Below are 24,757 nucleotides of genomic sequence, written 5' to 3' on the forward strand. Positions count from 1 at the left end.
GCATTAAGTATATTCCTAATGGGAAAGTGAATAGTAATGGATACTCCTGCAGTGGGCTTGTTCATGAACTTTTTAAAGAGAAAATCCAGATAACAGGAACCTTCTGTCTCCATGTTTGGTACTTTAACAAGGAACCTTCAATGTAGGAAGTTGTTTTGGGGGTGGATGAAAGGCAAGTGGACAAAGGCCACTGTGTTGTGTTGTGTTGTGTTGTGTTGTGAGTGTGTTTAAAAAAGCTATACTTTTCCTTTTGGCTGTATGGACATCAGGCAGAGGAATCCCAGTATTAATGACATTATGATGTCTGTTACTGCTCTCCAAAAGAGAAGTGTAAAAGAGAAGGTCAAACGCATAGCCATGACAGTTTTGTTATTGTTTGTAATACCATTGATTTATTGATTGCCTTCTAAACAACTGCCTCAAGGCGATTTACACATAATTAAAATACAAAAACAGCAAATACTTTTAAAACGAGACCGAAACTTTAACAAAGTAAACACTTGTGCTAAAGACCTACTTATTCAACTGGGAAAGCCTGTTGAAACAAAATTGTCTTTGATTGTTTCTGGAAGGTGCGGTTAGTTGGTGACTGTTGTCTCTTGACAGGAATGCATTATTCTGTGGAACTGGGGCAGCCACCCTAAAAGCCCTGCTCCGCGTTACTGTGGAGCAGGCTTCTGAGGTCCTTGGGAACTGACAGGAGAAACCCTCCCACAGACCTAAGCGATTTTACATCCTCCTTTTTTGTATGTGTGGACATGCACATGGTGACTGAAAGGATTAATCCCTCAATTCCTCTATATGTTTCCACCTGGACTGGATTGATTTTAAAAGCCAGCCTTTCTTTAAAGGAGTGTGTGTGAAAAGGATCCATCTAGTAAGCAAGTGGACAGCTCCCTTAGATCGCACTTTCCTCTAGGCATAGGACTACCACTTACCAGGCGAAAATGAGAAGACCATCTCAACACTATGTCTTAATGCTTTTTCTCCCCGCTTGCATTTAAGGAAGGCCAAGTGTAGCTTCCTCAAGGAATTGCTCTGCAGAAAGTGAGAAGGGTCCTGCACATAGAGGTGGAGAAAATGCTGATGAAACACAAGGGTAGGAAGATGGTTGTTTGATTTTGGGAAAGCTAGATAAACCTGAATCTTCCACATTCGTTTGTTCTCTTCTACGCTTGGATTATATCTCTGTGTATTTGTGGGATTTCTATTGGGTGGGTGAAGGATTGTGGGGGTGCGGGAGAGTTACGCTGGCCTCATTTTTTAACAAAAATTTAGACAAACGGTAACTGAGGAGAAGCTCTTGTGAAAGAGTACCTTCAGGGACTGGCAGGCATTAAAACGCTGGTAGCTTCTCCTCTCTAGAACTGGCACTCCTTTTAGGTTTGGAATCAGTAGTATCCTGGAACCTCTAAGCTTCCCATAGGGGTTTTTTTTTTTGCCTTCTATTCGGTAGAAATGGCTGTTAAGTGCAGCTTGGAGATAGATTTAGAGAAGTAAATGTTTAGCCTTGGCTGGGTGGAACAATGCTCCCTTGTGTGCTAACTTGACATGTGGAAGCAGTCAGTGGGATGTGTTTCTGTATCCCCTCTTCCGGTTAAATGTAGGCAACCTTTCACTTCCTTTGTCATGAATAATAAATCATCTGTTGGGGTGGTAGATGGTATAAAATATGAATGCCTGTTTCCCCACCCCCTGCCCTCCATTCAGCCATCTTGCAAAGCTTCTCCATCACCTTCGTAAAAAGTTGAGTAGTGATGTTGTCTCCATCCTGCTGTCGTTTCCGCTGTGAACCCTGAAAATATATGTTGTGTGTTCACAGGCGTGTTGTAGAGCAGCGGTTTTCAAAACTGGTCCAGGTACTTTTCTACTGTGACTGATGCTCACTTTGAAGAACACCTGGCAGCTTTCCTTGCAAGACAACTGCTCTCCTAACCTTTCTACATTCTTGGTTCCTCAACAGACCTCAGACCTGGCCTAACACCTTCCTTGCTTTTAATAAACACAGATTGCCAGATAGGAGATGGCAGAGAATCCTCTGCCAGTAGAGGTTAATATATGGATGGCTCTTTGCTTGGAAATCACTTTTGCAGAGCTTGCAGGAAGACACCAGTCTCTCTCGCCCTAATCAAGCAAGTTCTGCCAGGCATGAAGGTTCCATTTCATAAGTATACACTTATTTTCGCTGTCAGTGAGACCTTCCCTGTTCATTTCAATTGCGGTTTGGGGACCTCTGGCCTGAGGGCCAGATGCAGCTCCCTGCTTAATTTCATTGGATGTTTCCAGAGACTTTACAAAGCAGTAGTTTGGGGCTGAGGATGGTGTAGAAGGAAGGAGCTTGGCAACAGCCCAGTACTATCTTCCTAGGTGTTGTAACATTTATATTTATAATAAAATTATCTGTATAGCATGTGATACATTTCATTAATATTTGTGTGTGGCACCTGATTGCCCACCTGTGTGGGACATAGGCCCCTAGTAGAAAAATGGTTCTCTACTCCTGAATTAAGCGGAAGAAATACCTTTCTGCTTTTGTGGAATGCTATTTTTTCTTTCTCTTTGCCCCTGTCTGCGACTAGAAAGGCAACTTGCATCCACTGAAAATACATGTATGAATAATGATAGATATGGGGCCATCTCTTAGGAATAATGAACAGGGTAGCTTTATCTTGACATAGATGTTCACTATATCCCTTCACTAGAACTTTCTAAAGAGTTGAATGTTGGAGTAGCCTGAGGATATATCTGGTACTAGAGAACCAAAACCCCAGAATTTGCAGACATTTCCATTCTTCTGAATGTGGAGAGGCTTTATTTATAGTAACCCCTTGATGATTTTGTTGACCGCAGTTCAGTGAACAGTTCACACCACAAATGTAATTGAGGCTGGGTAGTAACTAGAAGAAGAGACCTATTTTGTGTATTATTTTTCTTAAATATGCTGCATGCTGGTGCACGTAGAAAAGGGATGTGTGTTCTGTGTTGCCACCACTCCCCCAGGTTCTGTGATGTGTATAACATAAGCCAATTAAACACACTTGTGAGACTTCACATTTTTCATTATTTATTCTGGTTCTGCTGGTCGTCGACTGGAGCGTGAAGTTATGAAGAGCAATAAGCTCCAACTCCAACCACTCTTATTTCGCCACCCCTCTGGCCTTGGAGAGGTCAGCCAGCATAATCTACACATTTGAGTTTTAAGGTTTATATTGTGCCTTATCACACGGCAGCCTTAATGGCTTACAATAACGGTTTAAAACAAACAACAATAACTTCAAGTCATATGTGCTAGAATCATTACAAAAAAAAAAATAAAAAATGACAACTTAGGGCCAAACTACTGCCAGACAGTAGATGTTTGTGATGTCTTCCAGCCATTTTTTAAAATGAAATGTAGCTGGAGGAGGCTGTGAGTTTAAGTTGGTTACTTAACCCTTCCCCTGTGACTTTTTTCTGCTCAGAATCATGCCTCTTCAGCAGCTTTTCTACAGTGAGTAGAATAAAGTGTTAAGAATAAAGAGTAGAATAAAGTCAGAGGCTGCTTCCTCTGACCAGATCTACACCTGGTTTTCAATTAAAAACAGGAGAGATCGGAGATAGCTCCATATATCTAGTTTGGCCTTGGCATTTTCTGGAAGCTTTAATTTAGTGGCCAGTGCCATATTTTGCATTTTTCCTTTCTGCTGCAGACTTTGTGCATGCACGTAACATCAGTATGCCCATTTTGCAACTAGAGATGTGAAAGATGACAGCAAGCTGCCAGGTTTCTTCTTTGAGTTTAGAAATGATCTAAGTCGTGAAGTGGGTTTTGCAGATTCACCTAGCTCACCATCCATGAGGCCAAACTTGCTCCAATGTTTAGCTTACATTTCCCCATACCTTTTAATTTTCTTTCTAAACAATTTTTTAAACAAAATCATAGATACAGCTTAAAATCCCTATTATTATATTGTAAAAGTATGCTCCAAACCATGCATGTGTTCATGTGCATTAAAAACTATGTCTAAACTTAAAATTGAGGTAAAATATCTTTGTAAATCATTCTGACATTCCTGTTTGACAAGCTATAATAATTTTCCTCCCTGTGATTTTTTTTCTTCTCAAATAAAGGCCAAATATGGTGATCCATGTGTGTGATGAAGCAAAAAATCTGAAAGAAGATTTTGTTTGTCCGCGAGATCTGTTGATTTCTGAAATGAAGTACTTTGCTGAATATCTGTCAGTGGATGCCCAGCGCTGGGAAGAAGTGGACATTTCAGTTCACTGTGACGTTCACATCTTTAACTGGTTGATAAGATATGTTAAAAGGAACACTAAGGAGTATGAGGTGCATGAAATACCTGCCTTAGGTAAAAGGAAAATCTATTAATGTTTCCTGCAGACTCATTTATTGAAAAGCCTGACTTCTACTTCAGACCAAAATTCTGTGTGCAAATTTGTTTTGCGAGGTAATTTCCTTGCCATTTTCTGCCTTAACCGATAAAAACCTAATCTGTAATAGCTGGGAAAACTGAAGCTGGCTGGAAAGTTAATAAAACTAATTATATTGCCTTTGACATTAGGGAATGTTATCCTGTACTCTTAGTCTCTTAATACCCCATTCCCCCTCTCACACATGAATTCCCACCCATCCCTTCTCAAGGTTAACCATAGTTGGCTGTGATTTGCAGTTTGCCATGGTGGTTAGAACTGGATTTGCATGGTTGCAAATTCTAGTTTGCTGCTAACCATGGTTAGCTCTGAAAAAGGGGGAAAGAGCATGTGAGCACATGAGATGGTCCTGACCTCCCAACAGGGCAGATTTATGCCTGGACCTGCACCTTATTGGAGGGAAAGGAAGCTCTGGTTTAACCTGCAAATTAAAAAAAAAATCAGAGGAGAGGAGCAAAGATTATGTTGTGAACCACCCTGTGCTCTTTGGATGGAGGGTGATATATAAATTTAATTAATAATAATAATAATAATACAAAGAGAGTCAAAAATGGTCTTCAGAGAAAAGAACGTTAGAGTTGGTTATCATCTAAAAGGTCTTGGAAGGTTTGACAGAAAATATTAATAAGAGTTTGGGTATCTTCCATTTAAGTGAGTACCTAAATAAGCTAACAGTTTGAAGGGAAATAATTTTAGTCATCACTCTGGGTGTGATCCCGAGAAGAAATCAAAGCAAGAGTTAAGTGCACACTCAACCTCTTCCTCCCCTCTCTCTTTAAATCACTGAGAGTTCACTCTGGATCACTCTTGTAAGCTGCACATACTTGACAAATTTCTTGATGAAGAACTCCCTTTAGAGAATTTTGTTCCAACACTTAATTGTTAGTTCTGACCTTTGACTGTTGAAATCTTTGGTCCAAATTGGTGCGATGGTGGCAGACTGGCTTGGCTGGAGCTGGATCTTCCCTAGTCACAAAGAAAGAGGAAAGGGGTGCAATTCTTAGAGCAAAAGGATCACACAGGTGGGATGGGGTGCTAAACTGATTCTCTTACCTCCACCACGATCTATCACTTGCAAATGCTACTCTCTTCATATGTGGTCCACTAACAGATGTGAGCTTGGCTAGAAAAAAAATCAGCTGGAGGAACAGGCTAAAGAAAAGTAGGTGTCACGTGTATGGGGAACAGTTTGGTTGCCCTCACTCATGCCTGTTTTGCTTTCAAACCTGACCTTAAACCCAAAGTGTTTGGAGCAGACCCTTTTTTCTTTTTGGAAAGATCTGCTTGTATAGTGTCTAGTTTGCATGTGTCTGAGGTTGAATGTTTCAAACTTTGAATGACATTTAACTCAGCAAAAAAAAAAAAAAAAATCCTTCCAGTAGCACCTTAGAGACCAACTAAGTTTGTCATTGGTATGAGCTTTTATGTGCATGCACACTTCTTCATGCGCTTTTGAAGAAGTGTGCATGCACACGAAAGCTCATACCAATAACCAACTTAGTTGGTCTCTAAGGTGCTACTGGAAGGAATTTTTTAATTTTGTTTTGACTACGGCAGACCAACACGGCTACCTACCTGTAATTTAACTCAGCGGTTTTGGAGAAACAGGTTTTTGCTTTGGATGTTTGGAGTGCTTGCACTCATTTTTTTATCAAAACCCTCAAACCTCCCTTCAAATAAAAGACCCCCCCCACAAAAAAGCTGGAAGCTTCATACTCAAATGCCATAGTTTTATGGAACGTATTTGTAAATATGTAAATCCAGGCTCTTAACTTTTCATTTCAGCTTTAGGTAAAATATTATTTTTCTCCAGCTTCTGAATCTAATTTGGCTTGCTTTGCCTTCAGAATGTGAATAGCTAGCTTTAGTCTAACACATTCTTTCTGGTGGGGGTGGCGGGAATGGAAAGGAGAGAGGCAGCTATTTGGGCCTCATTTCAGAAGAATTACAAGGCCCAGTCATGCTATGTTATTAGATCTCCCTCCTTTTGAAGGAACTGAACCAAGTTCCCAAACTCTCTTCCCATTCCTCTTTAATGGAATGTGGATTTTGTGATGCAAAGAATCTCTTGTAGTGTTTCCTTTTACAAGTAATGTGCAAGGTTAACTGTAATTAATCCTAATAATGCTTTTATCTTTCTTCTCTTGCTTTCTTTAGAACCAAGCAATGTCATTTCGATTCTTATTTCCTCTGAGTTTCTGAAGATGGATTCTTTAGTGAGTATATAACAGATGTGGGGTTCTGAGCTATTGGAGCTGTTTCTAGAGCTCCTCTCACACAAAAAACCTTCCTAAATACAGACAATGCCCCACTCAAGTGATCATGCGGCCGCTGACACGCATACTGTTTTTGGTGCCAAAAGAGGGTGAGGTGGCCAAAATGTACATTCATGCAGGCTTCCCACTGACGTATGGAGCAGTCAGAAGTGGCACCTGCACATGAATGGGGTGTTGCCTGTACAGTGTTAAGATATTTCATTATCACGAGTGTGCTACATCCATATTTTATCTTCCTGTTTTCCTAGGTGGAGAAATGTATTAATTATTGCCATAAGAATATGAGTGCCATCGTAGCCACGCCGTGCAATATGAACTGCATCAATTCTAATCTCCTAACGCGCATAGCGGATCTTTTCACACATAATGAAATAGAGGAGGTGAAGGACAAGAAAGATAAATTTAAGAGGTACTTTTTAAAATCCTGCTGCCTTGTAATGTAAGAATTAGCCGTTCTTTTTGTCTTCCTGCAGCGTTATCCAGATGTTTGCAGTGTAGTTTACGTTGGGCTGCCGTTCGGGGTTGGTTCAGCAGCTGGTGCAAACTGCTAAGTGTGGCAGCTTTTCATGCAGGTAGAACACCTCTACTGAAGTGTTTATATTGGTTGCCAGTTGGCTACTAAGCCAGGTTTAAGGTGTTGCTGTATAAAAACCTGGTCTGAGATGCTTAGGGCATCTAAGAGCTCCTTCCACCATATAGATCAGCCCAACAACTTTGATGACCAGAGGAGGCCTTCCTGGTTGTGCCACATCCGCTGGAAATGCATCTCATGACCCAGAGGAGGGAATTCTCAGTCGTGGCACCATATTGTGCTATTGTTTTCTTTCAGAGATCCAGCAGGAGCCACCTGCGTTGGCATTTAGTTGTTAACTCATTTTTAATTATTTATTTTTTAAAACATCTTTATTGAAAATTCAAAAAGTATGTAACTATATGACATGGTGAGATGCAAAGAGGAAATAAAAACCAAAACCCCACGCAGAAGGGAAAACAAAAAAAGGTGGGGAGAAACCCAAAACTGTATATTTTACAAGATTGTTTGTGTACTTCACCAGATCTTAACCTATTACAGTATTTGTAAGAATGGATTCCAAATTTCATTGAATTTGTCCATGGCAAGTCTGCGTTTATATGCAGATAACTCGTTTTTATAATGAGCATCTTTTTGTTACCGACAGCAAACTTTTCTGTAAGAAGATAGAGAGATTGTTTGACCTAGATTACCAGAACCCAGATTCTCAGGGAAGTGCAGCAACCCTGTACAGGTAGACAACTGTCCGCTTATTGATCATATTTCAGCATATTCTTCCTTGTTCTCATTGCAAATCTCTCATGTCATAACTTTCTTTTTTAAAAAAATAGGTGCTGCTTATGTAAGAAACTCCTAATTAAGGACACTGAAAGAAGAATCCCATGTGTTCCTGGAAAGATCAATGTAGATCAGCATGGAAACATTATCTATGTACACATAAGGTGCTTCATAAATCATATTGTAACAACATTTTTACAGGGTGTGTTCACAGATTCTATTTAATCTGCATCATAACAGACTTTTTAATTATAATCTGAGCTCTCTGTTCTTCCAGGGCTTCAGTCCCAGAACAGAGGTCAGTCCACTAGGGCAATGGTGGCCTTAAAGATAATAATAATAATAATAATTTATTATTTGTACCCCGCCCATCTGGCTGGGTTTCCCCAGCCACTCTGGGCGGCTTCCACAGAAAACCAAAAATACACTAAAATATCACAGATTAAAAACTTCCCTGAACAGGGCTGCCTTAAGATGTCTTCTGAATGTCAGGTAGTTATTTATCGCTTTGACATCCTATGGGAGGGCGTTCCACAGGGCAGGCGCCACTACCGAGAAGGCCCTCTGCCTGGTTCCCTGTAGCTTTGCTTCTCGCAATGAGGGAACCGCCAGAAGGCCCTCGGCGCTGGACCTCAGCATCCGGGCAGAACGATGGGGGTGGAGACGCTCCTTCAGGTATACTGGGCCGAGGCCGTTTAGGGCTTTAAAGGTCAACACCAGCACTTTGAATTGTGCTCGGAAACGTACTGGGAGCCAATGTAGGTCTTTCAAGACCGGTGTTATGTGGTCTCGGCGGCCGCCCCCAGTCACCAGTCTAGCTGCCGCATTCTGGATTAGTTGTAGTTTCCGAGTCACCTTCAAAGGTAGCCCCACGTAGAGCGCATTGCAGTAGTCCAAGCGGGAGATAACCAGAGCATGCACCACTCTGGCGAGACAGTCCGCGGGCAGGTAGGGTCTCAGCCTGCGTACCAGGTGGAGTTGGTAGACAGCTGCCCTGGACACAGAATTGACCTGCGCCTCCATGGACAGCTGTGAGTCCAAAATGACTCCCAGGCTGCGCACCTGGTCCTTCAGGGGCACAGTTACCCTATTCAGGACCAGGGAGTCCTCCACACCAGCCCGCCCCCTGTCCCCCAAAAACAGTACTTCTGTCTTGTCAGGATTCAACCTCAATCCATTAGCCACCATCCATCCTCCAACTGCCTCCAGGCACTCACACAGGACCTTCACCGCCTTCACTGGTTCTGATTTGAAAGAGAGGTAGAGCTGGGTATCATCTGCATATTGATGGACACCCAGTCCAAACCCCCTGATGATCTCTCCCAGTGGCTTCATATAGATGTTAAAAAGCATGGGGGAGAGGACGGAACCCTGAGGCACCCCACAAGTGAGGGCCCAGGGGTCTGAGCACTCATCCCCCACCACCACTTTCTGAACACGGCCCAGGAGGAAGGAGCGAAACCACTGCATAACAGTGCCCCCAGCTCCCAGCCCCTCTAGACGGTCCAGAAGGATGTTATGGTCGATTGTATCAAAGGCCGCTGAGAGATCCAGCAGAACTAGGAAACAACTCTCACCTTTGTCCCTAGCTCGCCGGAGATCATCAACCAGCGCGACCAAGGCAGTTTCAGTCCCATGATGAGGCCTGAATCCTGATTGGAAGGGATCCAAATGGTCCGCATCCTCCAGGCGTGCCTGGAGTTGTTCAGCAACCACGCGCTCAATCACCTTGCCCAAGAATGGAAGATTTGAGACTGGGCGATAGTTGGCCATACTGGCCGGGTCTAAAGATGGTTTTTTAAGAAGCGGTTTAATGACCGCCTCTTTCAGCGGATCTGGGAATGTTCCCTCACAGAGGGAAGCATTCACCACCCCGCAGAGCCCATCGCCCAGCCCTTCCCGGCTTGCTTTTATTAGCCAGGATGGGCAAGGATCAAGGAGACAGGTGGTTGGTTTCACGCGTCCAAGCAGCCTGTCCACATCCTCGGGGGTAACGGATTGAAATTGATTCCATGCAACTTGACCAGACAGAGCTCTAGCACTCTCCCGCCCCAGCCCTGCTCCCACGGTGGTGTCTAGCTCCCTCCGAATATGAGTGATTTTATCTGCAAAAAACTTTGCAAAATCGTTGCAGGAGATCTTGGGGTCTTTACAAGGCCCCGGTGGTAAAGGTGGTTCCGTTAAATTGCGAACCACCTGAAAGAGTCTCCTGCTACTATTTTCTGCAGATGCAATAGAGGCGGTGAAGAAAGTCTTCTTCGCCGTTGCTATCGCCACTTGGTAGGCTCGAAGTTGAGCTCTAACCTGTGTCCGGTCAGATTCGGAGTGAGTTTTCCGCCACCGACGCTCTAGCCGTCTCAGCGATTGTTTCATCGCCCTCAGCTCCGAAGAAAACCACGGGGCTGTCCGGGCTCCATGCAATCGGAGAGGGCGCTTCGGAGCCAGACAGTCGATAGCCCTGGTTAACTCCGCATTCCAGCGGGCCACCAGGGAATCAGCTGAAAGGCCATCAACATGGGATAAAGCATCCCCTACCACTCTCTGGAAACCATTTGGATCCATTAAGTGGCGGGGGCGGACCATCCGAATTGGTCCCACCTCCCTGCAGAGGGGAAGGGTCGCGGAGAAGTCCAGTTGCACCAGGAAGTGATCTGACCATGGCACTTCTTTTGTTTCACTTTTACTTAGTGTCAGATCACCCACGTCACTAGAGGTGAACACCAGGTCTAAGGCATGTCCATGACTATGAGTTGGGCCAAACTTATTCAGGGACAGCCCCATGGAGGCCATGCTTTCCACGAAGTCCCGAGCGGCCCCTTGTAAGGTCGTGTCGGCATGGATGTTAAAATCCCCTAGGACAACCAAGCTAGGTGTCTCCAGGAGAAAATCCGCCACGACCTGAAGCAGCTCAGACAGGGAATCCTTGGTGCAGCGGGGAGGCCGGTACACCAATAGGAATCCTGTACTGCCCCTATTGCCCAACTTCCAGAACATGCACTCAGAAAACTGGGTCTTCCCAGTAGGACGCCTGGTGCAAGCTAGTGACTTCCTAAAAATCACTGCAACCCCCCCTCCCCGCCCACATGACCTGGGTTGCTGTGCGTAAGAGAAACCTGGTGGGCAAGCAGCGGCAAGGACAGGCCCATCTGCTTCCTCCAACCAGGTCTCTGTCACACATGCCAGGTCAAATCCTCCATCCACAATCAGGTCGTGGATGGCAGTGGTTTTATTCATCATTGACCTGGCATTACACAGCAACACCTTCAGGTCATGTAGGTTTCCCCTGTTGATTCCAGTATCCATCCGGTCAAGGATGTACTGTATATGATAGTTAAGTGTCACGATCAAGTTATTAATACTAGGGCAGCACAAGGGTCAGGAACGAAGGGTTAGAAAGACTTGCTCCCCTTCATTCCCAGGCTTCTTTCTCACAGCAGTGTTGGCAGGTTAAGGGGGCTGGGGAAAGCTCCTCAGCTGCAGGGTGCTCTTTCCCCCTGTGTTCCTCTACTTCTCGCCAGTGGCAGCAGCAGTGACAAAAGTATGGGAAGGCTGCACAGGTAGCCTGCCTGCCTGCCTGCCTGCCTGCCTGCCTGCCCTTTCACTCCTCTTTGTCATCACTGTGATGATGGCTGAGTGCAAATATAGTATGTTTTAATAAGGGCTGTCACCAGATTGACGAAATCTTAGTCAATTATTGAATTGATCAAATTGACACAATTTTTTCTAAAGAGCAAAAATATACTCTTTGATTTTAGATGATGCATGCATGTGTTGTCGTGGCCAGAGACGTGGAATGTGTCTCATTTAATCCAGGAAGGAATGCCTATTCTCTAAGAGAGCACTTAAAAAGTCTTGTCCCTCCGTAATTAAAAAAACAAGCAACAGCACCCTAAGAAATTGGTTAACATTGTAGCCCTTGTTTTAATTCTTCTGTGCAATTTAACTTTGTCATTGAGGGGGAAAGGGTACAAAACTTACCAGTGGGAATTGAGAACTATTCTGTTCACTCTGAACTGCCTGACCGCTTGCTCTTCTTTGTATATACAGAGATAAATCTTGGGATGTGCATGAGTATTTGCTGAGTCTTTTTGAAGAATTAAAATCTTGGCGAGATGTGTATTGGCGCCTTTGGGGAACTATCAATTGGCTGATCTGTTCAAGATGTAATCAAGTGAGTGTTTTCAGTTACCTCTGCACACTCCTGACTGTCTCTCCTGGAACTTAAAAAGTTAGGTTTTCAAATTCTGTAGAACGAAGGGTGAGGTTCAACTATTGAACTAGTGGAAGCCAGCACAAAGACTTCTGCCTGCACAATGCCCTCCCTTCACTCCTGTGACAAAGGGGGATGCTCAGAAGAGCCTCTCACCCCCTTTCCGTGCCCAACCACTGCCAGTTGAGTCTTAGGTAAAGGTAAAGGGACCCCTGACCATTAGGTCCAGTCACGGATGACTCTGGGGTTGTGGTGCTCATCTCGCTTTATTGGCCGAGGGAGCCGGCGTACAGCTTCTGGGTCATGTGGCCAGCATGACTAAGCTGCTTCTGGCGAACCAGAGCAGTGCACGGAAACACCGTTTACCTTCCCGCCAAAGTGGTACCTATTTATCTACTTGCACTTTGATGTGCTTTCGAACTGCTAGGTTGGCAGGAGCTGGGACCAAGCAATGGGAGCTCACCCCGTCGCGGGGATTTGAACCGCCGACCTTCTGATTGGCAAGTCCTAGGTTATTGTTGTTGCCACCAACTCACTCTTGGAGCACAGATGGGAGGGGGCTTCGAATGCAGCAAAGCAATTATTTTTTTACAAAGAAAGGCTCTTGGCCAGTCCAGTCTACCCTGTACTTCATGGCCAACCTGCACACAACTCACTAGCTGCCAGTTTTCTTATGCTACTCCAAGATCAAAGCAGCTTGGTTGTTTCCCTGGTAGGCCCCTGTAACTTCCTAAAACACAGGAACTCTGAGACCAACACACCCTGCATCTTCCAGACAGTTCTTATAAGTTATTAAGAGTGCAAAGCTTGCACTGATGGACTAATTGCCAAAGCCATACATTGAGTTCCTTCCCATGTTTTTGTACATTGAGGATGAATAATGGATAAATAGTTTGTGCTGAACTAATTTGGTCAAGTCTTTTGAGAATGCTGAGAATGGGCCACCCAGCACTTCATTTAATCAGTGCCATTTTCAAAGGATAAGAGCAGCAGCAGCTACCTTGTACATCCTAGTATACAGCTATTTGTTAGACTACATCTCTGTATACTGCTGTAAACCCTTTCTGCACAACTTGGGAATACTTGATCTTGAGAGCAGTGATTTTGTTGTCATTGTTACATCTCCCTTGCAGACTTTCCTGTGTACTGAATTCTCCCATTGCCAATACCACCCTCAGCCAGTTGTCTACCCTGGCGTGGTCGGTGCTCTTGGTTCCAATGGTACTGGAGTGTATCCCTGCTGTAACCAGAAGGTTCTGAGATTTGATCCTGCTCCTCTTCCAAAAGTATGTATTTGGGGGAAAGACACTTTAAAACCTCTTTGCTCCTTCCACAAGCCACCTTCTCTTGAACCGTGTTTTATACACAACAAAAGTGTGGGGTGATTCCTGCCACCCCCTGGCCAGGTGCGTTAAGACCCACTGTATAATTGCCTGAGCTAGAGTCAATATTTGAAATGGTATGTTATCTAGCTAACATGCAAGCTAACTACTCTATCCATGATCATATCTAATGCTTCATCATGGTTAGGCGTTGAATCCTAATATCCAAACTAGGATTGGCCACAAATTAGAATGTGAAACCCTGATTTGAAGCAATCTTTCAAACCATGGCCAACACTATCCATGATTTGCAATTACGTCTGCATTAAGGAAGTACCTTAGCTAATGTCTCTCTCTTTTTAATGGAAGGGATGCAAAGTAAGGGACCATGTGATTGGCTTGCCTGCTGGAGGAGAAGGTGTGGATGCTGTTCCTTACCAGACTGCTAAAATACTGAACGATCTGACTCAGCACAGAAATGTCATTGTTGTGCCTTTTGAAAAAGACCAAAACAGGTAAGAAAAGAGGTATGTCTTCATCTTTCCTGGGCAAGCACCCCACCATTCGGGTAGGCTTCTTTCGAATCAGTAACAACCCAGTCCATAATATTCCTAAATACTTATTTTTTCAAGTGATTCTGGAATTGGACTGAGTGATGAAAAGAGCATTGAATGTGATGTGCTATTGGAGCCAAATGCACCGTGGGGCCCCAGAACAGGAGAAATTAATGCTGTGAGTATCCTTCCCTACGTCTCTCTGCTTTTCCTTTCCACATTGTTCATATTGCTTAACTATAGTCTGGCTCAATAACTCAGTAGCTTTGAGTATACTTCTAGGATGAAGCTCCAATCATTAGGTGTAGATATATGTGTGGCCATCACACAGGGTCCCCGGACGTTTCACCGTCTATTGATCCCTGTGCCACCACTTTATTTCTCGCTGCCACCACCCAGGCCCTACCTGGTACAATACTGAGTCCAGTCAGGGTTAAATTGAAACATAAACTTCTGTTTATTTATTGCAATTTAACAAGCATGGGGTTTCATAAACGGTCTCGGTCAATTACAATCATGGGGTGCCTATCCAAACCTATAACTTCCGCTACCTGCTCCCACTCACTAAACCACCTCTCAGATATTTACTTGTCTTCCCAGCTCCTAACTGTTCCTGACTCAGCTTGTTTCGCTACACTAACTCAACCCACCCACAGACTCTATCCCATTTCACTCCCACTCCAACCAACTCCCAAGGAACCCCCCTTTTGCCCCTCCCAGAGCTGGTTTTATAGTCCCTCTGACTCCACCCCCTGGGTTCTGATTGGGTAACCTATTTAACTATTTCACCTCCAGCACTCTCATATGTTAACGTCACAGTATGTACTGGCCGTGCTCTGCAGCTGATGTGCAATTTGCATCCATCTAAAAGGGTCCCCCCAAGTGGGTGTGAACTTGGATCGATCCAGGGAATCTTACAAGGGATTGGGGCGGCATGCTGTAGAGAGCTCCTTCACATGCTTGGTACCCGTGTGTCCATATTATGGAATGGAACATTGTGTGGAATCTATGTGGAATCCTTTCAGAGTAGTGTTTTGAAATAGTGTCCATGGAGGAATGAATATAAATAGGAAATACTGTTATCTTAATGGAGGGGAAAGCACCTGAGTTAGAATGCAAGCATTCATTAGTCGGTCACGTGGGCGCTAGTTGGAAATACACACAGAGGGAGGACCGTTTTTATCTGAAAGATGTTTTGGAGTGTCCTTTCATGCACAAATAGGTTGCATGAAAGGTGCTACCGGTAACCCTACCACTGCCAGTTTTAATTTTCCTTCCCCCCCACTTCCTTCTCTAGTTCCTGTCTCTGAAAAACTGGACTCTCCAGCTGGTACGTTTGCCCGAGTTATTCCTATTCTATGTGCTGATTCTTTTTGTGTTTTAAATATTCTGTATGTGCTGCACTAGCTGGCATATTTAAACCACTGAGCAGCGTGATCATTAAAAAGAAGAAAAAGGTAATTAAAATGCATTGGGATGGGGATACCTATAGAAATGCATCTCTTTTTCAAAAACCACAAATGGTCTTATCAGCCTGCAGCACTGATTCCTAGCACAGTTGTTTGAGTTTTGACTCAGATTTGGCCTGGAAGCCGTGATGTAACATAACTGAGTATTGCAAAATTTGAGACTGAAGTTGCTTCTAGTTAGACTTTTTTAGAGTAAGGTAGGGTAGTCTGTTTTGGTCTCTACCTTTACAGATCAGGAGGAGATGAAGGCTCTTCAGCAAAAGCAGTTAGAGGATGTCAGCTGTCATTCTTCCTTACCTGTCAGGCCTTAATTTTTTTACTGGTTTGCAGAGAAGGGGGAACCTGTGGTATTTTGGTGAGAAAAAGTGATAGTTGTTATGCTTTTTCCTTGACAACGATAGAAACAACAGTTGTTGCTTTCAGAAGATGATGAATACACCACTGGCTCTGAGGTCACAGAGGATGAAGTGGGCGATGAGGAAGAAGTATACAAGAAACCAGGTATATATTCGCTGCCTGTGACCTTGCAGGTGTTCTCTGCTAGCAGTTAGGGATCCCCCCCCCGTGTGTGTGTGTGTGTGTGTGTGTGTGTGAGAGAGAGAGAGAGAGAGAGAGAGAGAGAGAGAGAGAGAGAGAGAGAGAGAGAGAAGATTGCCTGTTGGAAAAACAAACCTTGTCACAAGTAGCTCTATCATTTTTAATTACAATACTAAATTAAAAATTAAGTGAGTATTGTAATTTAAAATCTGTGTGTGATGCAGATAAGCATAAACCTCCATAGAGGTACACACAGCTCAACATCTTGAGAGCAAGTGTGGTATAGTGGTTAAGAGCGGTGGACTCGTAATCTGGTGAACGGGGTTCGCTTCCCCGCTCCTCCACATGCAGCTGCTGGGTGACCTTGGGCTGGTCACACTTCTCTGAAGTATCTCAGCCTCACTCACCTCAAAGAGTGTTTGTTGTGGGGGAGGAAGAGAAAGGAGATTGTTAGCCGCTTTGAGACACCTTAGGGTAGGGATAATGCGGGATATCAAATCCAAACTCCTCCTCCTCCTCTTCTCCTCCTTCTCCTCCTTCTCCTCCTCCCTTTAAAGGATATAATCCATGCACTCTTAAGTGCAGTGCTGGCCCACCTATTTCACCTTTTAAGCATTTTGGTATACTGGCCAGGAAGGTTTTTAAAAACAACAAACAAACAAACAAATTGTGGGGTGTTATGGAATTGTGGGTTGGAACAGGTTTGAAGTGGAATTATAAGTATGTGGTGGGGGTGGAATAAATTCATTAAGGACATTAAGATCAGCAAAGGGAACACGGTTACCACTTCCTAATCTTGTACAGAGTACTGCTGCTCCAGTCCTCTGGTTACCGAGTGAAATTAGACAAGCCATTTTAAGAAATATGAATTGTAAAACCAATTGCAGAAATGGTTTTATTGTTCTTAGTCTTTTGTATTTTATCTCATTTCTCACTGCTTTAGTAGCTTTTGGCTGTGAAGAAGTTAATCTGTTAAATAGAATAACAAATGATTATTGGCTTGTGGTGATGTGCTTCTTCACTGGTGGCATGGGTGTTAGGAAATGAACTCACTTCTGAAACTTGAGAAGCCCCATCTGTACTGGCATACCACTGGCTTTGGAAGATGCACCTGTTTACAGTGATATTCCCTTGACCTCACAACCAGAGTCTTCTAGTTTTATTTGCTGTGTTGTTTTAATGGTATTGTTTCATTGCATGTTTTAATCATGGATGCTTACATTTAATGTTTGCGTAATTGTTTTTTATACTTGTAAACTGCTTAGAAGCTTGTTTCGGCAAGAAGCAATATATAGATAATGCAAAAGTGATAAATTAACTGGTGTTTGCTATTTTATTTGATGACGAAAGTCACTGCACAGGGAGACAAATCTGTCACACTTTGCAGTACTGCTCATATTTCCTGTATAGATCAGCCGTGAAGAGAGAGAGATTTTAGAATTGGCTGTTTTCTTTGAGTGTGATAAATAGGAGGGGCGACTTATAATTGACTTGCGCATATTATTAGCAGGAAGAAAAGAGCGGTCAAAGAAATCCCACAGACATCCAAAGAAACAAGTGTCTTCACCCAGTGTTCAAAAGAAGGAAAAGAATCTGGAGAAGGTAAATCCTGAGAGATCTTACCAACTATTATGCAACCTTTGTGAGGACATAAATCTGGCTATTTCTCTGTGGATTCATCTTATACCTTTGTTACTTTGCTGAGGACAGCATGAACTTCACTTTGATTTAGTTTTCTAACCTGGTCCTGAAGATCAAGTTGCATCCAGTGAGAGTTGCTGAAATCTTTTATCGGTGTACACCTGGGGATGATCTCCACTGAACTCAGTGGGACTTCCTTCTGAGTAGACATGGACAGAGATGCACTGTTTCTTAGGCTGTAATCCTATGGTGAGGTTGGGAGATTGCATGGTGGTTGCTCTGCTGCATCCAAAGTCTTGTCAGCCTGTTGTGGGTCTGGGGAGAGGGGAAGTAATGCCTGCTGTCAGAACACAGCTGGCAGTATATCTGTTCCTGTGGAGCTTTCCACTTGTATACTGAGGACTCTTTCAGGTGAATAAGTACCATTATGTCAGTGGTTTAGCACTTAGTCTCCTTCCAGTGGCCTCTCTAGCCACTTTTAAGATTGCTCTGCTTACCCATATATATCTATCTGCCTCCAGAATCTGTTGCAATATGCTAAATTTGACTTTAAAACATTATTTTTTAAAATTGCTTTTATTTTTGCTATGAACAACTGTGTCTTGAGTAGAATCCTATGCAGTTTGGCAGCTTGAAATTCTAAATAAGTTAACATTAATCTAAGGAATTTAAGCATACAGTCTTTATTCTGCCTTTCTTTTGACAGACTAATTCCAGAGATGCATCTCCTTTTATGTAAGTATTTCAGCTGATTTTTTAAAAAAATATTTTTATTAAACAATTTCAGCATAACAAAATATCAATCCAAATAATCACATTATTTTTTCTTCCCCCCACCCCTCCCTCTCCCCCCCACCAAGGATTTCCTTCAGCTCCCCTCTCTGATTTCTTTGCACATATTGTTCTCTGCATATTATAAAATTGTACATATCCTTGCTTTATCATGTGTTCAACTAATATTTCGACTGATTTTTAAAGGAAATGCAATTAGAATGCTTATGCAAATCTATGAAGCGTAGGTGTCTCAGTGGCTATTAACTATGATGGTTAAGCTGAGCCTTCATGTTCAGAGGTGGCACACCTCTGGACACCAGATGCAATTTAGGTTCTTCATTCTCCTGAAGACTAAATGGGAATCCAGTGCAGTCAATTCAGCAATGATAAAGAATGCTTTTAGGAAAAGATAATCCCCACTCATTGGACTGGTTCACACACAATGCCAAAGCATAGTTCTTGTGCTACTTTCACTCATGTGTTTCTTCCTTCCTTCACATTCTCAGTTAGGTTTTCTCTTGAACAAGGAATAAACTAAGTCCTGTTTGGGCATTCAGTCTCCTTAGGTGAAAACAAACATGCGGCCGTGAACAAGGATGCACTGCCAAGCCCTGCGCACCCAAGCATCACTTTTACACTGTTTAGCACTCCCCATGTGTTTGAGGGTGAAAGTGGGAGAGAGCCCTTCTACCTACAGAGGCTCCCCATGCAGTTTAGAACAGCACACAAGGAGTTTGAATGCCCAGACAGTCTACACCTGAACTGACAAAATGTGGCTGGTGTATCATCTCCAAACCAGAACTACAAGCCAGCTTTCAAACAGTAGTTTGCATTTCTGGCTTGGATGCAATGGCAAATTTAACTGAACATGTGAGGAGGAAGAGGAGGAGGAAGAGTATCTGAGCACAAGGCTTATTTCTGGCATGCCAAGTCGTGGTTTTGGCATGACGACTTTGCCCCACATTCCAGAGGTCCCTGCAGAAAGCATGATGTAGTTTCAAGTGAGAGCAGTAAACAATGGTTGCCCTATGAACAGTGCCTGACTTTTGAACAAAATAGTGCTGATTGCTTTGGTTTTTGTTTCTCATGGCTTCTCTGCTGTTTAATTAGTGTGAGCATGCAGCAGAATAAGTGGGACGCATCCAGATCACTTAGATTCAACCAGGATGCTCAGAGAGAGGAAGGTAAGATATACATTTTTTCAAAACATTTGCCTGACTTACGTGGTGTAGCAACAGGAAATAAATAAAAGCTTCATTCCACAGCTACGTGAATATGGATATGGCAGGGTTCCATGTGAGAGAAATTGTGCCTGTACAGTCATACCTCATGTTACGTTCTTTCAGGTTATGTCCCGCTGTGACCTGGAAGTACCGGAAAGAGTTATTTCCGAGTTTCGCCGCTCACACATGCGCAGAAGCGCTAAATTGCGCTTCGCATATGCGGACAAGCACCAAATTGCGCCGTGCACCTGCGCAGATATGGCGCTTCAGGTTGTGCTCTTTTCGTGTTGCGAATGGGCCTCTGGAACGGATCCCATTCACAACCAGAGGTACCAATGTACTTCCTTTTCTAATGCCTATGGAGCCCTATAGGCCTCATAAAAAAGTAACTAGGGATATAAACTTGACAAGTTGAAATGAACTGCCTCTTGTGCTTTCTCTGATGTGCACAGAATGAGCTCCTATGAAAGGAAGCTTCCCAGGTCATGTCACTTCACCCACCTTAACAGAAGAACTTGCTAAATGAGTTACTTCTGAAATTATGGAACGAAGGGCACCTTGTGTATGTAGCATATGCGCAATAAACACGCAAACTGCTCTATGGCACCTGGAAATTGCAGCTTTGTAGTGTTGGGGCAGGGAGGTACTCCCAGCAGCAAAACCCCAGCACCTTACCAGTCTGCATTTCCCAGTATTATTGGGGAGGGACATAATTGTTAAACTGATACAAAGGTAGATGTAGGAGAGACATCTCTGCAAGCGTGATTGACAGAGGCAATTGTACCTCTTCCCCTTGCTTTGTAACAGTGGTGTCGGCACGGCACAAGAAAAGCCCTTTCTGATCCTCTGTTGCTATTTCATGTTGCTTGCAGATCAGCGGAGGATGGTCGAAATAACCGGGCACCTAATAAAAATGAGGCTGGGGGAGCTTGACCGGACAAAATCAAAAGAGAACAAAGAAGTGAGTCTGGGGTTGGTGCTGGTGGGAACTCTATCCCACTTCACCCTTGATTAGCAAGACTCTACCTCCTACCTTGCCTTTTGCTGCACACAGTAAAAAATAAAGCACAAGTTGGTTAACACTTTCTTGATTTGTCTATTGTGACTTTCAGTCTGCAGCTGGAATTTATGCAAGACTCGAGGCTCAGATCAGGGCAGCGGCACAGGTCAACACCCGCCAGAACGTCCCAGAAAAAAATATGAGGTAAACCCTTTAATTCAAATGGGGTGGGGAGGAAGAGACGAGAGAAGCAAGGCGTCTTGACAAAATCTTATCAAAATGTTCCTCTGCCAAACCCTTTTTATGAAACGGCAAGCAAGACTTTCCCCTACAATTAGGGTATCTCCACACACAAAATCTCCCAGAATGTTCTGTGAACTGCTGCGACTTCATTTAATTTGCAAGACCTGTACCTGATTTAGGGATTTTATTTGGGGGTTCTCTTAGTACAGTGGTGCCCCGCAAGACGAATGCCTCGCAAGACGGAAAACCCGCTAGACGAAAGGGTTTTCCATTTTGGAGGTGCTTCGCAAAACGAATTTCCTATGGGCTTGCTTCGCAAGACGAAAATGTCTTGCGAGTTCCTGCGGGGGTTTTTTCCTCCCCCCCCTTTTTTCCCAAGCCGCTAAGCCGCTAAGCCGCTTAACAGCTGACCCGCTAAGCCGCTTATCAGCTGATCCGCTAAGCCGCTTAACAGCTGATCGCTAAGCCGCTTATCAGCTGATCCGCTAAGCCGCTTAACAGCTGATCCGCTAAGCCGCTAAGCCGCTTATCAGCTGATCCGCTAAGCCCGCTAAGCCGCTAATAGTGCTAATCCGCTAAGCCGCTAATGGGCTTGCTTCGCAAGACGAAAAAACCGCAAGACGAAGAGACTCGCGGAACGGATTCTTTTCGTCTTGCGAGGCACCACTGTACCAATATATTCCTTTTGCTAATTATGCATTACTTGCTTGCTTTGGTCAGTTCTAAACTTAAAAAGCACACCACCCTAACTGGCAGTTATTTTTATTTTTTTGGTGCTAGTGTTATAATGTTCTAGTCTAGTTAATATCAATACTGAATCACTGATGATAATGTGCAGATGTCACTGAAGTCACTGAAGTATCAAACCAGGCATAGGCAAACTCAGCCCTCCAGATGTTTTGAGACTACAGTTCCCATCATCCCTGACCACTGGTCCTGGTAGCTAGGGATGATTGGAGTTGTAGTCCCAGAACATCTGGAGGGCCGAGTTTGCCAATGCCTGTATCAAACGAACTGTTCTATAATTGGCAATTAATGACCACTGAGCCGGTTACAATCATTGCTGTGAATAACTTTCAATGGTACCTTTTGTCTGTGTGTAAAAAAACCCCATGTACTTCTCTTAAATCTAGGATTAAAAGTCGCTTTGGCCAGGGTCGTCCCACGTAGAAACAATTGCACACAAAGCCGTCAAACAGAAGCCAAAGCACTTTTCTGCCTCCTTGGACCGCACTGGACTCCGGAACCTGGGCATGTCTCTTCCTAAAGCTTTCAAGTGACTGAATGCCATGTAAATTATTCTCTTTTTAATGAGTTGTAAATACGCCATTTCTTATATTAAACCAAGTGCATTTCCCCCCTGCCCCCCACCAAGCAGTGGTGCACTTATAAACCTACAAAATGAATTTAACACCCTCATTTTGTTGAGGGTCGGAAAGAGTGGTGCTAACACATTGGGGTTATTTCATATTCACGTGCTACTGAAATTTTGGGAGTGAATCAAGGCTTGGCCTTTTATCGGCGTTCTGTCTGGATACTGTGTGGCTCTCGCTTTTTCTTGCGCTCCACTGGAATGGCTGAGGCAAATCTTGCTTGTGCTGACTTGGCTGTGGGGTGGCTCCAAAGAGGTTGACACCTCTTGCCTTTTTAATGTAGCTTACGTTTACACTGAATAAAGATGGCTAGCTGCTCCTTTCCCTCTGGCAGGAAGCGTCCTGGCATCCAGGGAAGCTGGGCATGTTGGGAGGTGGTTCACACTGAGTCTTCTAGAGTGTTAAAGGACATAGCCATTCCTGGAAAAGGAAGAGCAATTGAGGATGGGAGAGTATCATGCTCTTTGCAATCCATAATCCTTAGTGGGTACAGGTGACTCTTGCTGAGCTTGTGTTTGGCTGCAGGGCAGTACAGATGAACAGAGCAGGGCCAAATATATTTCATACTATACCTCTGCTTGGGCCATTTTCAGGAGTTGCACCTAACCTCATAGGTAGTCTACATCTGATAAGAGAGCTCATCTAATATTTGGAAGCACATACGATTGTGCACATCTGATGGATTGGGAAAAGGCTGTTTGTTTCACCCGCTGTGGCCCCAGTTGAGTGGGCAGCAGTTCATATGCCAAATAGTCAAGTGCCACTACTTTTTGTTGGATGTAAAGTTACTTTGCATTCTGAGCATGATGCATTCTTCATACCATTTTTATCCCACTCTGTGCTCATCCAAGAGGGTCCTTTACCTGCATTTTGGCACAAGGGGGTTTCCTTCTGTTGTTGCCTGTGTTGTACATTTTGTATGCATACACCTCTTTATACAAATATGTTTTGCAGAGGCATTTGTGCGCAAAGGTCCTGCATTGTCAGTCTGTTTCTGAACCTGCATTGATCATTCTAGCCGAGTTAAAGAAATGGAATCCATCTTGTAGCAATTCTTGCAGAGAGTAGAGGGAAATCCTTTGTTTTCAGTGACAATTCCTTTCTTAAAAAAAAAAAAACTGGCAGGAGACAAGAACAAGAACTGGACGTTTCAAACTGTGGTCATGGATCATACTTCCCTTTGCCCCTACTGAGCTATATCTCTCCCGCAGCTCAATACCCTTTCAAAATGAACAGTCTTGATTTTTAAGCCACCTTGCCCACTTACTGAATTTGATTATTAAAGCAATGGTCTGGTTTGCATGTCACATTAAACTGAAGTTAAAATAAACTATGTTTAAATGTGAACAAAAAATGTGGAATTGTGAATGTTTTGTTCTTCTTAGCTGTGTTACTGAGAATCAAGCCTTGGACTGGCTTGTCATGTCATGTCATTCAAAACTGGGCTATGGTTTGTTTCTTCAAAAACCACAAGTAGAAGCCCTGGTTTGTTCATACTAATGGTGGTTTATTTAGGTGAAAGAAACCACAGAACCTGATTCAAATGACACAGCAAGGCAGGCCAAGGCTTGTTTCCTGGCAGAAGTAATCCACCCATAATTTTGACAGCATGTGCTAGTGCACTGCTCAGTCACATTAAAGCCACCATTTATTTTAACATGGGAACCAGGCGAATGTATGAAAGGAGCCTGAAAGGGTATCTTCTGAACTGGAGCATTAATTCTGTTTTTCCTTGTCATCTGCAATGATGTCTGCTATGCCAACAGTGAAAAAGTACCCAGTGACTCTTAGCTGGCTTCATCTTAAATACATCCAAATACGACTAAGCAAAGCTATGGACAGGAATCTTGGTTTGTGTGTTACAAAGAGAGAATCGGGTTTCTAGGGTCGGGAGTCCTCACAGTGTATCCATTAAATTATGACAACAATAATAATGGAGTGTCTGTCTAGTTCTCATGACTGAGGCTTGGAAAGTAAGCTGCTGTCTGTAAACAAGTTGGAGACTAAGTATGATGAATGGTATATTATAGTAATGAACTCAAGGGATTCTTTTCTTCTCAAAGCTGTGTAAAGAGATGCGCCAAATGTTTGTGCTTAAAGCAACACTTTGCCAGATGTTTAGTGCACACACAAAAAAATCCAAATATGAGTTAATAAAGTTGAAGTAGCATACCATTTTCATCTGATTTATTGTGGGTCCTGTGTAGGCTGCCTTCAGTATTTTTCTTCACCTTCTCCTACCAGCTTCTGGATCGTTTGGGCCCAATGCCAGAGGAGCCGCTGCAAAAGTCACAGTTCGATAGCAGGGCACATGGCTTTGCATAGAAAAGGTTCCAGATTAAATTCCAGCAGCAGTTCTGGGGAAGATTTCTGCTTTAGAGCTAGCTACTAAAGC

General features: G+C 43.6%; 1 protein-coding gene across 7 annotated transcripts in view; it reads left to right on the forward strand.

The window, feature by feature from the left end:
* SANBR (SANT and BTB domain regulator of CSR) overlaps nucleotides 1–24,537 on the forward strand; it is a 38,558-nt gene extending 14,021 nt beyond the window's left edge. For 2 of the 7 annotated variants that reach the window (XM_083605134.1, XM_083605132.1), the window contains exons 7-24: nucleotides 1,006–1,099; nucleotides 4,111–4,349; nucleotides 6,589–6,647; nucleotides 6,956–7,116; nucleotides 7,886–7,972; nucleotides 8,070–8,180; nucleotides 12,064–12,187; nucleotides 13,360–13,512; nucleotides 13,918–14,063; nucleotides 14,181–14,280; nucleotides 15,400–15,432; nucleotides 15,973–16,072; nucleotides 17,619–17,710; nucleotides 18,456–18,484; nucleotides 19,634–19,707; nucleotides 20,619–20,707; nucleotides 20,859–20,950; nucleotides 22,123–24,537. In XM_083605134.1, coding sequence (XP_083461260.1) covers nucleotides 1,006–1,099; nucleotides 4,111–4,349; nucleotides 6,589–6,647; nucleotides 6,956–7,116; nucleotides 7,886–7,972; nucleotides 8,070–8,180; nucleotides 12,064–12,187; nucleotides 13,360–13,512; nucleotides 13,918–14,063; nucleotides 14,181–14,280; nucleotides 15,400–15,432; nucleotides 15,973–16,072; nucleotides 17,619–17,710; nucleotides 18,456–18,484; nucleotides 19,634–19,707; nucleotides 20,619–20,707; nucleotides 20,859–20,950; nucleotides 22,123–22,159 — 1,820 coding nt within the window. In that variant the 3' untranslated portion in view covers nucleotides 22,160–24,537. Of the gene's footprint in view, nucleotides 1–1,005; nucleotides 1,100–4,110; nucleotides 4,350–6,588; nucleotides 6,648–6,955; nucleotides 7,117–7,885; nucleotides 7,973–8,069; nucleotides 8,181–12,063; nucleotides 12,188–13,359; nucleotides 13,513–13,917; nucleotides 14,064–14,180; nucleotides 14,281–15,399; nucleotides 15,433–15,972; nucleotides 16,073–17,615; nucleotides 17,711–18,455; nucleotides 18,485–19,633; nucleotides 19,708–20,618; nucleotides 20,708–20,858; nucleotides 20,951–22,122 lie in introns of all 7 variants that reach the window. The other 5 variants (XM_083605131.1, XM_083605133.1, XR_014545834.1 and 2 more) reach the window with 4 other exon arrangements.
* Nucleotides 24,538–24,757: the final 220 nt, after the last annotated feature.

This window comes from Podarcis filfolensis, assembly GCF_964270895.1.
Source record: "Podarcis filfolensis genome assembly, chromosome: 3".
NCBI classification, from domain to species: domain Eukaryota; kingdom Metazoa; phylum Chordata; class Lepidosauria; order Squamata; family Lacertidae; genus Podarcis; species Podarcis filfolensis.